Source organism: Tauraco erythrolophus, chromosome 14 (genome assembly GCF_009769465.1).
Source record: "Tauraco erythrolophus isolate bTauEry1 chromosome 14, bTauEry1.pri, whole genome shotgun sequence".
Classification (NCBI taxonomy): Eukaryota; Metazoa; Chordata; class Aves; order Musophagiformes; family Musophagidae; genus Tauraco; species Tauraco erythrolophus.
In genome coordinates this window covers 23,174,144-23,189,214 of record NC_141478.1, presented here as the reverse complement: position 1 = coordinate 23,189,214, position 15,071 = coordinate 23,174,144, and the positions used below count along the sequence as shown (strand labels likewise).

The 15,071-nt window shown below is 54.6% G+C and overlaps 1 protein-coding gene across 1 annotated transcript; it reads left to right on the top strand.

The window, feature by feature from the left end:
* Window positions 1–1,075: 1,075 nt before the first annotated feature.
* OAZ2 (ornithine decarboxylase antizyme 2) lies at window positions 1,076–14,693 on the top strand. Its single transcript, XM_086620446.1, is given in 6 exon segments — window positions 1,076–1,128; window positions 4,485–4,560; window positions 4,562–4,642; window positions 9,942–10,117; window positions 11,830–11,915; window positions 13,683–14,693. Coding segments are annotated over 6 exon segments (573 nt in total). The 5' UTR covers window positions 1,076–1,108; the 3' UTR covers window positions 13,817–14,693.
* Window positions 14,694–15,071: the final 378 nt, after the last annotated feature.

Sequence of the window (15,071 nt, the reverse complement as noted above, 5' to 3'; positions counted from 1 at the left end):
AGCTTCCCGAACGACAATCGCCTGAGAAGCCGGCACTGTGGGAAAGTCTCAGCTCGCTTTTCCTGGGTATTATAAATAGAATTATGGCTGCAAGCAGGGCTTTAAACGCGGAGGAAGGGGGAAAAGGCCATTTAACGGGCTCTGTTTGAACTCGGGCTCTGGCCGGCGTCCAGCTTTTTGCAGAACAGCTGGTCACTTCCCGCCGAGCGAAGGCCAGCGCTGGGAAGCGGGCTCGGCTCCCGCGGTGGGCGCGCTCGCTGGGGGCGTCGCGACTTGGGCCGCCACGTGCGTCACTGGGGAGCCCGGCCTGCCCCGCGTCCTCCGTGCCATGAGCACCAGCGGCCGGGCAGCGCAGGGAGCTGCGGGGCTCCCCCGGGGCTCCCCCCCCGGCACCCCGAGGGTCTCAAACCCAGCGAGCTGCTCGGTTTCTGAGCTCGGCGCTCACCGGGCTCTGCGGGACCGGACCCCACGGCTCACTCCGGGCGCCTTGCCTTGGTCCGGCCGCCTCTTGCCGCTGTCTCTGGCGGGCACGCTGCTCGCCGGCCCCTGCAGAGCCCCGCCATGGCTGAACCTTCCCTGCTCCTGCCCCTGCTCACCCCGCTCCGAGCTCCCAGCGCCACCACCCCCCTTCAAGCAGGACACCCCACACCGGAGCCAGCGACGCGCCTGCACCGGCCCCACCAGCGCCCGGTGCCGCCGCTCCCCACCCTCCTCCCCCGCCACTCCAACAGGAGCCACGCCGGCCCCGGGAAAGCCTCCAGCCTACGGGCGCTCCGCCTTCCCGCCGCGCTGTGACCGGAGCCCCCCTCGTCCCCTCAGGGAGCGCGACGGACCCCGGCGGGGGGGGGGGAGCGGCGCGCCTGCGCAGTGAGCGAGCGCGCGCGCGCCCGGCGCGCGCCTTTGTTCGGGGCGGCGGTTCCTCCGGCTGCGCGCGCGCGGGAGGGGCGGGGCGCGGCGCGGCGCGGCGGGAGGGGCGGGGCCAGGCGGCGCGCGGGCCCGCGGGGTCAGTCGGAGCGCGGCGGCGAGCGAGGGCGGCGGCGCTGAGGAGAGCGGAGCGGAGCGGAGCGGGCGGACCCAGCCGGAGCCGGAGCCGCAGCCGGAGCCGAGGATGATAAACACCCAGGACAGGTGCGGTGCGGCGCCGGCCCCACCCGCCCCGCACCGCCGGGCCCACCCCGTCGCCCGCCGCGGCCTTCCCGCCCCTCAGAGCGGCGGCCGCCGGGCCTGGGGTGCGGGCGGGAAGAGGGATAAAGCGGGGGGGAGGGGGGTGTCTCTCCGCCTCTCCCGGGTTAAAATCCCCGTCGCGGCGGCCCTTTGCTGTGCGGGGAGACCCCCGGGCGGGTGTCCGGGCTCGGCGGGGGGGTGGGTGTTACCCCACCTCAGCAGCGAGTGTCTGAGCGCCCTTTTGCTAATAAGCTCTTAAGGATGAGGAGGGTTTGTGCTCTTCCTCCCCGCGCATCTCAAAGGTGATTTTTTTTTTTTTAATATTTATGTTTTTTTTAAATTTTTTCCTGGCGAGTCGGTTATCAAGCAGGCGTGAACTCGCACGATTTGCGGGTGTTGTTCTCCGCTGACCGGATTATCTTGTGTGTCTGTTCCTTGTTTAGAGCCCGAAAAGTGTCATTTCCTGAGCCTCTGCCGTGCCGCGTAGATAAGCGCCCGGAGGATGTGTGTAAACCTCGTTTCTTGGCCGCTGCCTGTATGGCAGACGCTTGAGCTATACTGTCCTCTTCAGATGGTTATTTAGGAGTTGCTCCTCGAATAAGGTTCCTTAATATGTACGACTTGCCGTGGTCTGGCAGCAGAATATCTTCTTATCATGGGCTAAGTGCAACCGCATCTTCAGCAGCTGTTTTAAAAAGGGGTGAAAAAGAAAACAAAAAAAACTTCATTTCTGTAATGTCAAGGGAGCTGTGTGGATCCTGCCATCTGGCCCGAGTGTTCAGCGCCAACAAAAACCCAAACATAAACCCAAAAACCCCAAGAAAACGTGCAGCTTTCTAGGCCCCGGGGTGCTGAGTGTTGTCGTGGAGTGAAAGCAGCGCTGGCCTGGGGCTTCAGGTGCGAGGGCTGGCGAAGAGCAGCCGCGATGGGGTTCAAAAGTTGAGGAGTTGTCCTTTGCGCTTCCCAGGGACAGGGCACGGGGTTGAGATTGCTGGAAGCTTAGTGAGTTAAAATTATACCTGCTGGCTGACAACATACGCTGACTTCCAGCTCCTCTTTCAGGCAGGACTCAGTCAAGAAGCTTTTGCTTGGGAGTTTCTTCAGGGAAAGGCTCTTGGGGATCTAGACACATCTTAATCTAAACCAAGCCGCTGGAAAGCAGCGTCTCAAAAGAGAGAAGAGAGGCTAGAAGGGAGCTCAGTCCTAGTTTTCCAACTATAAACAGGCCTCGGGGAGCAGAGTTGCAGCGGACCGCTCGTGTGCGGAGGCATGACGAGATCAGACCTTGTCGGGCACTTGCATGAACTTCTTCCCAGGGTGCTAACGCGCGTCTGGAGGAAGCAAAACCTCTTTTAATCTGTGCCCCACGCACACACATACTCGCTCCCCATTCCTGGTGGTGCTGCTCCCGGGACCCGAGCTGGTTCTGGGGGAGGACAGTGGTAGGGTGCAGGTCTGGGCTAGATGAAGCCCCAGCACTGCTGGCAGGGCTCAGCAGCTGAAGGGGACTTGTGTTTTGACTTCTGCCTCTGCCAGAGGAAGCAAAACCGGGCAGTGTCTTGAACTGCTTTGCATGAAAACTACTGCCTCTCTCTCTTTGCTTTTTTTAATTATTATTATTATTTTTTTTCCCACAACTACACTTCATTATCCAGCTTCTTGATGTCTTGGCCACAAGTCGGAGAGAGCTATCAATAGTACATTGTTGTACTGGGGGGTGAGGGAGGAGGGAAGGGAATAACAAAGCTGCCAACAGCTTTCTGGGGGTGGGGAACCGCACAGCAAAGTGCTTTGTCATGCCTCTAGACATCCACTACTACTGAATGCACACTGGTCCATTGATAGCCCCAGTCGTGCCGTGAGGAGGGACTGGATGAACACCAAACGCCACTGAGCATGTGTGCGGAGATGTTTCCAGTGCGCCCGCTTCATATCTTTTTCCCAGTGTGTTTAAACAGCCTTTTCTCCAAGCAGTGCCTGCCGTAGGCCATGGCACATGGGAATGCTGCTGAAGAGCCCAGGCTGGCGAACCTGGAAGAGGAGGAAGTATGTGGAGGAAGAATATTTGCGTTTCCTGTAGAAAGATTATTTTGGTACGAGATGGCAAGTGGAGTTCTTGGCAAATTCCGCCTGTGTCGTGGTTGCGTTTGCGAGTTGTCTTTCGGCGTAGGGAAATGCCACATTTCAGCAGTTTGTTTGCAGCCTGGTGCACGTTCCAGCAGCCTCTACAGGCGGTTCAGGCGCTTCTGATCGTGCAGCTCAGCGCTTGGGCTTTGGATGCTTATGCCTCTTCCCTCACGGAGAGGGATCGGAGTAGGAAAACACTGTCTTGGGAACGGCTCGAGTGAGAAGTTCGAGGACAGACAGTAAGTTGTCAGTACATCTGTGAGGGCTGTCCCTTGTAGCCTTGTTCCTCGTTCCGTGTTCTCGGATTCCCCTTTATTTTGGTGGTGTTTACATAGCTTTGCACTGGCGTGTTTCCTAATGGGAGCGCTGGGGACCGACTGGTTTCTCTGCGTTGCTTTTGCAGGCTTTGTCAGAGGAACACCGCTGCTGCGCCGTGTGCCTTGGCAAAGAGCTCTTGCGGTGCTGAGAAAGGGAGCAATGCTCCACAAGTAAAACAGTTTGCTTTCTTGAACTTCCTGAAAGCTAGGGCAGACGCTCAAGCCAGCGTTCAAAGCGATCCTGGAAGACCACGTGCAGGACAACCAACCAAACTTACGAACTGCAAGAGCAACTTATTTTCTTGCTCTTAAAAGTGGATCTGCGAGGTGAACTCGTAAGGTTTTGGGGTTGGGCTGGAGGGCACGCGGGTGACGTTTCGTCTGCGCGTGAAAATGTCGACTCGGACGTTGCAGAGCGCGTTGAAAACGTCTGAAGAACCAGCCCTTCCACTCCTCCTCCTTTCGAAAACGCGAAACTTAAAACCTCTTCCTTCTGGGTCCCGTTGATCTATTTGTAGATATTTGTCTGTAGAAGACGTGTGCTCATCTGGTCATGCGTTTCCAGCCATCTGCTGCTGGCAGCCTTCCAGGCGGCCCTTATTAGCATGAGGTTGCTCAGCGCTCTCTCTGGTCCTGGGCTGCAGAGGTTTGGTTTCTAACCAAATGCCACCGACTTGGGCAGCACGAGGGTTTTCAACGCTCGTGTCCGGGTGCCGAAGCCCTGATAGCTGCTTCTGGCATGCTGTGGAGGAGCAGGGATACCCACGGCACGGGTACGAGCGCTCTGGGGCCGTGAGGAACTGAACTGTAGCGTCCGAAATGTGATCCCTGCTAACGTAACCTGGTGTTCTTTATCTTTTCTTTTTTTTCTTGCAGTAGTATTTTACCTTTGAGTAACTGTCCCCAGCTGCAGTGCTGCAGGCACATTGTTCCCGGGCCTCTGTGGTGCTCCTGATGCCCCTCACCCACTGTCGAAGATCCCCGGTGGGCGAGGGGGTGGCAGGGATCCTTCTCTTTCAGCTCTGATATATAAGGTGAGAAAGATCTGCTGTCTAAATGATGCCCTGTACCCATGTCACACCTGCGCTCGGTCGCTGTCGCAGACTGGTGGGGATAAATGCAAATAACTCCAAGGTAATACGTGGGAGAACAGGTGATTTTTCAGCCGCCCTGTTGGCACATCCTGTCCTGCTGAAATATCCCGTTTCTTCAGAAACGAGAGGCCTTTTCTCCAAGATGTGCAGCAAATAATTCACAAGCCCCGCTGCCGGGGGCCGGTGTCAGCTATTGTGGGTGGAGCCAGCGTTATCAAAACGTGAGACAACTTCTTAAATGCCTCGGAGAAACAGGAAGCGGGAAAGCAGAAAGGTGAAATGCAGAGAGACAAGGGCTGATAAGCTCCTTCCTGTGCCGTAGTCCGGAAGGTAAAGCTGGGAGCTGCCTGAACCGATGGGCAGCGTAACTCCTGACTTCACAAAAAGATGGGAATGTTTCTAGAACATGTGCGCAGGATGAGGCAAGATCAGGAAGGCTTTGTATCTGCAGAGTTACTTAGGAGAACATGGATCTGCGTAGCTCCCGTATTTTTGGCCCTCTTCGTTCCACGGGACGTTTCCTTTTGGCTTTGGGATGAGGAGACCTGGCTGTTCCCTGCTGTAGGATAATCGGCGCTCGTGCAGCTTTGTGCTGTGTTACGGGGGCACGCATCTGTCTCTGGGACAGCGTCAGCTTTTCCACGAGTTACTCCGCTCGTGGAGCACTTTCTCCAGGGAGTAAAGTGCTGTCGGATGAGGTAGCCTAAACCTGTGCTAAGCTTGCAGAATTGGCTGTTCAGACAGGATAGACTTGATTTCTAATGACCCTGTGGGAGGCACACGAACTTTCTGGGATGAGGAGATAAAGGCCCTGTTGGGTCACAGCGACGGAAGCCTCCTCGGGAAATTCGGGAGAGAATCGCAGACCTCGCTGCTGCCTTCAGCAGAGTTTTCTTTAGCGCAGCCTTGGTGAATTTTGGACATCGAGTCGGATTGTCACAGGTGTCAGAGGGGCAGGAAGTGCAGAGGAGCAGCAGAGAGGCAGCACAGTGAGCTTCCTGTCAGATAAAGAAGGTACATAAATACCTTCCAGAGGGGCTCAGGACAAACAGTGAATTCCCTCTGGGTGGAAAAATAGCAGACCCTGCAACCTGCACTCCTGCAGGCTGGCTTTCCCAAGCCTCGCGCGCGCACCAGGCGAGCTCCGAAGGTGGAAAACGGGCTCAACGCCGGGGAGATGCTGGTGGAAGGAATCACGGTTCGCAGGCTTTGAAGTGTTTGATTTCGGTACGGCCTCGAATTCACACGGAAGCTTTTGGCAGCGGTGTGCAGGCTGTCATCTAGATAGCTGCATCCCAGAAATCAGGATGTAATTCCTTCTGGGTGTGTTGCTGACAAACCCGAGCAGGATCTGTCAGGAAAACCAGCCCCTTCTTTAACACAGCTCGTCCCAGAGCAGAGTGACCTGTGTTGCCCGGTGGTTTGAAGTCCAACCTCAGGCAGGGGTTACTGGGACTCTGCCCCACTCGGTTGCCCGTTCGAGTTAGCGGTGCTGTCGTTAAACCGGGCTGAGCTTTTCAGCCAGCAAGCTTCAGTGTCGCCGCAGAAGGCATCTGCACCCAAAAGCTGAAGTACTTTTTTCAGCTCTGCCAGCTGGTCTAGTTGGAGGGATGACCTTTCTGATGGGGCCTGCCTCCTTTGGAGGGTGCAGCCCAGTGCTCGTGGACAGCAGCGCTGTAAATTAGCTGGAGCTCCCTGGAGTTGTTGGGATTTTTGTGTTGAAAGACTTAATCGTAGAATCATTTGGTTGGAAGAGACCCTCAAGATCATCGAGTCCAACCAGTCACCCTGCACTGTCAGGGTCCCTAAACCATGTTCCTCAACACCAAATCTACACGGTTTTTAAACACCTCCAGGGATGGGGACTCCACCACCTCCCTGGGCAGCCTGTTCCAATACTTCACAGCCCTCTCTGGAAAGAAATTCTTCCTGATCTCTAACCTAAATTTCTCCTGGCGCAACTTGAGGCCATTCCCTCTCGTCCTGTCATTCATAACGTGGGAGAACAGGTTCCCTTCACCTCGGCCCTTCTTCAAGGGAGCTTTACTTGAGCTGGGACGGCGCCGGTGCTGCGCGGCCGGGACGTGCTCGGGCTGGCAGGCTTGGCAGGAGGTGGCAGGTGTAGCACATGCCAACAGAAGGCTGCTTACGCGGCGTGCTCGACTCGCCTGGCTGTGGTGGATCATAACATCCTTTCTTCTTACACTGCCAGCGCGTCGGGGCCTTCCCCCCAGTCCTTCTCGGGACGTCCGAGGAGCGGAGCTGGGTTGCAAAGTCTTGTGCTCAGCGAATTGTAACCAATGGGAGCTGGTCCGTGTGGCTTTACTTGACTGGAACGGAGCCCGAGGCTGGAGAGCCGGTGGTTTTCGCAGCTGTGTGTCGGGGACAGCCTGGTGGGTTGGGTTTTTTCCCCACAGTAGCATGGTGGGGGGATTTTGCAGGGGTGAACTAAAACCAAACGTTTGTTGCGTAAACAGGATTTTGCTTTGAGCGGCTTCCAAAAAATTCTGGGCTGCTGCTTCACAGGAACGGCCTCTCTCCTCAGCACCTCGCCGTCTCTTTCGATGCCTAGAAATAAAATACCATAGCTGCCCAAGCTGGGCTGTGCAAACGTCATTCCCACTGCACCAGGGAAACTGGTTCTCCGAATCCCTGTGGTTTTGCTGCCTTTGGTTCACGGGCCATCGCGTTACGGGGCTTTTCAGTGGAAAAACCTCGTTAGGTTTGGAGCGCAGGGTGTGACTTCTGGTGGCAGAAGGGCTAAGCCAGAAGGCTCGGAAAGCTTTTCCCCTCCTATTGCAGGCTCCCCTTCCAATGTGTCAGTCCCAGCCTGCTTTTTCCAACTTCCTCAACCTGTTTTTGTTTTCCTGAAGTGTAAGAAAAGAAGCATTTGTGAGCTTTTCTTGAGAGAAGGATCTTTTCTGAAGCAGAGACACTTTCTGCCTGGCAACAACAACTGCAAAAGGCTCCTGTAAAGTCCCTGGTGAAGGATGTGCATGTAATCCCCTTGGTTTGGGGCTTTTTTTTTTCCAAACACACCTCTGCAGTGCAGAGCTCTCAGCTCAAATCTGCCTCTTGCTGCCGGCTCCGCGGTCTGGCTGAACTTGAGCAGCTGTTGGTAGGTTTCTTAGTGCACTTGGCTCCAAACCGTAGTAAAACCCCGACAGCAGGCGCAACGACAAAAACTTCTTTCAAACTCGATGAATAAACTTATTTCCTACAGGATATTTATTCCGATGAAGCGTAAACTTGTTTTTCAGCTAAGCTCTGTGGGCTTTAAATAACTGGCATCTTCCTCTGCTCTGGTTACCAAAGCCAGGCAGTTCCTGATCTGCACGCGGCGTTACTTCGTCGCCAGTGTTGACACACTCGATGGCTTCTTCCTCGTCACGATAGTCAAGCCATAAGGGATCTGTTTTAATCCACGTGGTGACAGGAATCACCGTGACACAGGGCTGAGGAGCCTGGAAGGCGCTCGGAGGTGCTTTTGCTGAACTGCTGATCTTTCAGCGATGCTTGAAAGACCTAGAAGAGAACATCTGCTTGAAAAGCAGCGACGCTGTGGAGTTTTCCACCCTCTTACTGGGCACTGTTGGCTGCTGGTGTGTTTGTACTGCCCTTTTCATAACTGCTTTTTCACTGCAGATCCAAACTGGCCTAAATTTCCTTTGCTGTTACGGTCTGAGATGAGGATGTATCACTACAAAGCGTTTACTAAAGATTGGCTGGTGAGGTGCTGTCTCTGCAGTGTTGTCGCTCGTCTCGTTGTCAGTCCAGCTGATGGTCAGCAGATCAGAGCTCGTAATGAGCTGCTGAATTAATCACCCTGTTAAAATAAAATGCCTGGAAGCAGGACGATGGCTCACCTAACGACCCGATGGAGTAAACCACCTCCCACCCCACCTGTTGATGCCAGTGATGAGAGAGGGGCACATGGCTTTCCCAGGCATTCCCTTGACTCGAGAACAGAGCGGACTTGGCTAGTGTTGGCTGGTTTGCTTCTGCCCTTCAGAGCTGTGCAGGTGACTTCGTAGTGTGATGCATGAGCCTGGAACCAAGCAGATGGGAACGGTTCAGCTTCTGCTGCCGTTGACAGTGTTCACTCGGGAACCTAATGAATTCCTTTGCTGTTTCGGAGGAGCTCTTTGCAGTGAAATGTGGAAATCGTTATTGGGCAAGCCAACTGCCTGCAAAAACTGTCAGGAGGAGGAATAGAGTTTAACCACAAAATTGTTTTTGAGGAACTGCTGAGCTGAATCCGAGGCGGCCTGCAGGCTTGGCACTCTAGTTGGAGCAGTGTTGGAGTGGGCCGTGTACGTTTGTGGTCTCTGGAAAAGACCTCATCACAATCTTCAAATCCATGTAGCTTCTCTCCGTTTTGGGATTCTCTCCGCGCTATGTATTTTCCTCCCTTAAACCAGGAGGCAAACAATTTGCCATACCAGTTGGTTGTAAAATCTGGGAAAGCAATTTGAGGTCATCCTTCAAAGAAAAAGCCTGTTGGGGACTGGGGGGAGACAACGAAACTGGTCAGACTGTGGCAGCAGATGCTCTTCCAGCTTGTCCCTTCAAGTTGTGCTCTTGGAAGGGTGGTCCATGAACTGCCCTTCAAAGACGTGCCTGGGACCTGCGGGGAATGAAGGGGCTCTCACTCCCCAGAAACCTAATGTGATGGAAATACGCAGAACCGCGCTCCCGTGAACAGGAAAACAAGGCTGGAAAATCCCGCTGAGCTGTCAGGGAGCATCCCTGAGCCAGTGAAAGGGGAAGGGAACAGGATAATGGTTGTCTTGGTAAAACTGTAATACCATTTATTTGGCATTTGCATCTCATTATAAACAGCACGGGGAGTACAACTTTGTTTTTCTTTATTTTTGTGTTAGGTTGGAATAAAAAGGAGGTAATACAGGTAGAACAATAGCTCTTAACCACTTCCACGCTTGTTCAGAGCGCTGAGACTCGGACACGAGCTTGCAGCCGCCTTTGCGTGCCCTCACGAGCCACGGCGAGTCTCACGGTGGGGAATTTCGGTGATGGGCAGGAATTCTGGATGGACACTGGTCTGTAAGGGCTGGTCCTTTTTCAGGAGGCCGCTCCGACCGAAAACAGTCCCTTTGCATGCTTGCTGGCTTAAGCACGGTCTCTTATGTTGTTTTTTTTTTTTTTGTCTACCATCTTATGGGTAGTTTTCGTTAACCCCAAAGCGTGTTTCACGAGCTCTCCTCCCTCCCCTGCCCAGGACGAGAAGATCACTGTTAACCAAGATGTCCCAGTGCACGAAGGGAAGCCTCACATTGTCCACTTCCAGTACAAGGTCACAGAGGTGAAGACCTCCTCCTGGGATGCAGTGCTCTCTAATCAGAGCCTCTTTGTGGAAATCCCTGATGGATTATTAGCTGATGGAAGCAAAGAAGGGTGAGTTCAGGATCCCGGAGCTGCGTCCGCGGCTCACCAGGGAGCAGGGCTTTGCTTACGTGGGTGATGCTGTGCGTGTGGGGAGAATGGGCTGTATGTGCCTTTGTGTGTCTGAAGTGTGTCCTTGCTGCTTTGTCTTCAGAGAATTCTCCTCCTGTTAGTCCTCCATGTATTTTTTTTCTCCCCCCTCGGTGATCATTTCAGATGGGTTACTGGTTTTGAGTCCCTGTGCTGATGAAAAACAAGCAATAAACGAGCAGAGTCATTCTTTGCATACTTTGCTATGGAAAAATCTACAAGCCTTTCCCCTTTTCTTGTTTGTGTTTTGGTTTTTTTTTTTTTTTTTCTGCTGGCCACTTGGTAAGCTTATTTTGGCAGGCATTTTCCTCTTTCAGGGGGGAAAAAAACCCCACCTCCATTATACTGATGCGCTCCTTCTCGTCAGCCGGCAGATCTGCTCTTGGCGTGCTGCCACGCAGGCGTTGGGCTTGGCCAGAATCTCTGATTTTTCTCTCTTGGCAGAATACGGTAGTGTTTTGTCCAGACAGCTCTTCTCTGGGAAGTTTGTGTAAACGCAGCTTCCAGAGCAGCTACTTCCTGCCAAGTGCTTTGCCAGAGATCTTCCTCCGCTGGCGGGGAGCACTGCAGCCTGGATGTGGCTTTAGTGGATTCCTCTGCAGAGCTCTCTGAGGTCCTCCTAAACCTCCAAGAAGGCTTCACCCGTAAATGCCACAAGCTAATTAAGAAAAAAAAAACACCTCGTTGGGCATCTTCAGTGAGTGCCAGTGCTCGTCCTGTCTCACACTTGTCCCATTTGGATCCGAGTGCGGATCAAGGTCTGTGTCATTTCTTCAGCCAGCCCGTCAATCCTTGAGCTGTCTCTCGGGAGCAGCTCTGCAGGGAGGGTGTTCACCCACCTGTGTCGTCCTGGCAGGAAGCACAATTTTGTCGGGTTGTTTTGAGCCAGGTAAAACAGCCTGGCAGAGGCTCTAATTAAAATCGTTCATTACCGTATTAAAACCCTTGGAAATTTATCTCCCCCGCTGCACTCCGGCCCCGCTGACTGCTGTTTCATTCCGTGTGGGTTGAAGCCCAGTTTGCCACCGCTCTCCCCTGCCTCGATCCCCGGGGCTGGGAGAGGGGTTGACGCCGCGCCGCTTCCAGCAAGAGGTGGCAGAAATAATTTCGCCGGAAAGGCAGGAAGCGCAGACTTGGGATGCGGCAGCTGTGCCATCCAGCTGGTGCATGCAGGGAAACAGCTTTGCCTGTGCACGTGCTCCTTCGGTGGTGTTTTTCCCTTCTCTTCTGCCTGGCCTGAGCTGCTTTGGTGGTTTTTTCCTTCCCTTAAAGGGCAAAGCCTCCAAATCCCTTTGTGTATGTTGCCAGCGGAGAGGGGGATATATCCCAGCTTGGCATCAGCTGCCATGTCCAGCTTCCCTCGTGCAAAGGCTTCTGTGCAAAGTCACTGATGGGCGCTCGTGCACACTGGCATGCCCAGGACAGGGACTCGTTGGGTGGCTGGGGGTGAGGACAGCTCTTGGTTCCGCGGGGCCCAAGCAGGAAGCCCATTGTTTCAGCGCCCATTGTTCGCTGGAAGGGTCTGTAAACAAGTCGTCTTTCTGCCTGAAAACAGCCCAACGGTTGAGAATGCTCAGAGGCTTCCTCAGGACAGGACTTCCTAGAGCTGATGTTGTCTTCTTCCTCCTTGGCAGGTTGTCGGCGCTGCTGGAGTTTGCTGAAGAAAAAATGAAAGTGAACTACGTCTTTGTTTGCTTCAGAAAAAGCAGAGAGGACAGAGGTGAGAACTCGCCCCCGCGGTCAGGTTTGCTCCCTAGATCTAAAACAGCGCTGCTGAAGCTGGACAGAACTCTGGGAATCCCAAGACGAGGCTCCGCGGGACGCTTCCTGCTGCAATAATTGTTATGTGTGTAATTCTCATGGTGTTCTCACAAATCAGAAACAGTTTCTTGCAGAGGAGGCTTTCTTGAGACTAAGGGAGAAGGGAATATTTTGGTTTCTCCAGCTTTGCTGTCCTGCTGTTAAATTATTCCTAGTAGTCTCATGCAGGAAGCTGCTTCTGGATTACCTGGAGTATTTCTTTGTCCAGAAATGGGTTAATATTTCTCCTTTGGTGCGGAGCCAAGGTCTCCATTTGGCACCAGGCTTCTGTCATTTGGCAGGAGAAACCAGGGAGCAGTTACTCTGTAGGAAAGGACCACTTGTAGCTCGTGGCCCTGACACTCATCTGCTTTTTAAAGATCTCCTGGCACTTCTGCCCTTCCTGGCCCTCCAGGTAATCCTCACCCTGGATATAGATGCTCATGGCTTAAGGAGGCTGCCTTAGGATCTAAAGATAGACGTGTCGGATGAGCGGTGACATCACGGAAGCCTGAGGAGATTTGTGGTGAGGTACCGAGCTGTGCTCGTGTCACTCGAACCTTGCTGGACACAGGCTCGTAACGCAGCCATCGCTGTGGCAGGAGTAATTCCAACCGGAATTCTAATTTTACTCTGCTGCTTCACAAGCTGCACTGTCTTCTCCAAAACGAAGCGCGTCCTTCGAGCCAAGCTGAGCCCAAGAAGACGTCGTTCGGCACCACGATGCCAAAAATTGTCAGATTAAGTTCTTGCTGTAATGCCACCACCGCCACGGGTCGCGCAGGTGACCTCCGCGGTGGCCGCTTACACCCGATAGTGGGTTTGGGTTTTAAAAATGGGCTGCGTGTTGCTCTTGGCTTTTTTGTGTGAGTTCTGGAGCGCTCCAGATCCTGGGTCCTTGCCAATGCAGCTGACATTCGGTGCTGTCCTGAGAATATATAGGAGCTCCTCCGCATGACCGTTCGGTGGCTTGAAGCTGACCGTCGGAGGATGCCGTAGGGATGAGCTGCTGCTCCAGGGTAACTTTCATAGGGAAGTTGTTTGAGTAACAAGCAAGCATGCGTCCAGTCCCTGGGTCTGACTGAGGTGATGTAGGGGGTTCTGGACTGACCCCGCTCTGAATTTCTGGGCGTGAGCCATGGTGGCTTTCCTGGGGGACCGCGCTGAGCGGCGCTGAGCCGTCTGGAGTTTCCACTGAGCTCCAGGTCCTCCTCACGGAGACAGCAAACGCCTACCTAGACCTTGAGTAAGTAGATTCCTGTCTGCTGCTGTCTGAGCCACTCTCGGGGCTCAAAGGGTGCCGAGAGCAGCCCCCCACGGAAGCACAGAAAAAAAACTTGGATGTGCTGCAGGATGGCCACGCGCGTCCCGGTGAGGTGGGGCTGTGCAGGTCAATAACCGACCGTCGCTGTTTCTCAGAGGGGATAGAACAGATGTGGCGTGGGCGAAGCTGCTCGGCTGCACAACTAAAATCCCCTTTGTGCTTTGGAGCAGCTGTGAGGAACGCAGGGAGAGACGAAACCACCTGTTTGAGAGGGCTGTCCTGTTCCAATGGTTTCTTTCTCTGCAGGAAGCCCTGGATGCGCTCCCAGAGGGCGTTCGGCACGCTTCGATACCCATGGCTTCTAGGGTGATGCAGGTTAAGAGGCTTATTCCTGGTGGTAACGGATTTCCTTCTCTTTGGTAGCTCCACTCCTGAAGACATTCAGCTTCTTGGGCTTTGAAATCGTGAGGCCTGGCCACCCCTCTGTCCCGTCGCGGCCGGACGTGATGTTCATGGTGTACCCCCTGGATCAGAACTCTTCCTCTGATGAAGAATAGCTGCAGCGGGGGACTCCAGCGTGACCTGGAAACGCCGCTGAGGGGAGAGAGGCTTCCACCTCCTTTCTTGAGGAAAGGGAAGACCAGCTTCTGTTGGACTGAAACTGCATTTCTCATTGTTAGATTGGCCTGTGTATCCGCGGAGTTGGCTGTCTCATTGAAACGTGTTGCCTAGAGAGCTTATCCACACACATGTAATCACCACGTAGTAAGTGGAAGATGTTTAGGAACTGGCACAGGAGCTCCTTCCGTGCCGCCGCGGGGTGCGTTAGCCCGGGGCCGCCTGGGGCAGCACGGCGGTGGGTGCGGTCCCAGCTCCGTGACCTCTCCGAACCCGTGGCGGTCCCGTCCCCGTCGCCCGACGCGCGCCCGTCTGACCGACTGCCCTTTTGTCTTTCCACTCAGACTCTTAATTGAACAGGAGGCGTGTTTCGGGTGGTGGGCACGCGGAGGAGACGTGCTCCAGCTGAACCTTGAACACTACACTCAAACCCTGGTGCGTCTCCGCTCTGGGGCGACCGATGCTGGTTTAACTGGTCTAATCTTTTTTCCTTTTTTTTTTTTTTTTCCCTCCCCCCTCTTTAAACTTCTTGCTCTTCCAGCTTTTGTTTTAAGCAGTCTTAACTCTGTTCGATGTTACCGCTGCACTATCCCGGCGTTCAATAAAAGGGGCATTGAGATGAACTTCCAACAGCTGAGGCTGCTTCTTGGAAAAGAGCAGAGCCTGGGGTGGGCCTCCCGCAGTGCCGTGACGGTTTCCGAGGGTCAGCGGAGCCTTCGGAGCAATACCTGGCAGAACGCTTCCTTACCTGCCTGCGGTGTGATGGTCCAAGAGAAAAGCTCACGCCTTTATCCTCCGCCACGGGATGGGTAAGGAGCGGGCCCGGGGCTGTCCCCTCTTCTTCCTCCTCACCTTTCCAAAGAGATGATGTCAAGACAGCGCGCGAACGGCTGTATCCAAACCAAAGGGGGTTGCGTGGGGGGGGCAGGTGCTGATGGCGGCTCCGCCGGTCACGGTGGGACACCCTCCCTATCCGGGGGCTTTCCCGGGATGGGGCCGGTGCCGGCGGGAGCTCATGTTTCCACCTTGCCCCTTGTAATGTTGGAGAATGAGGCTGTGCTCTTGTCTCTGTGCCGTGCGGATGTGACCTGGCTGGCTTTCCTTGGCAGGCCGCACCAGAGGGGTGTGTTTACGGAGCGTGCCCCGGAGCCGTGCCGTGAGCTCTCCTCCTGGCCTGGCTGCTGGCGGGTGGAA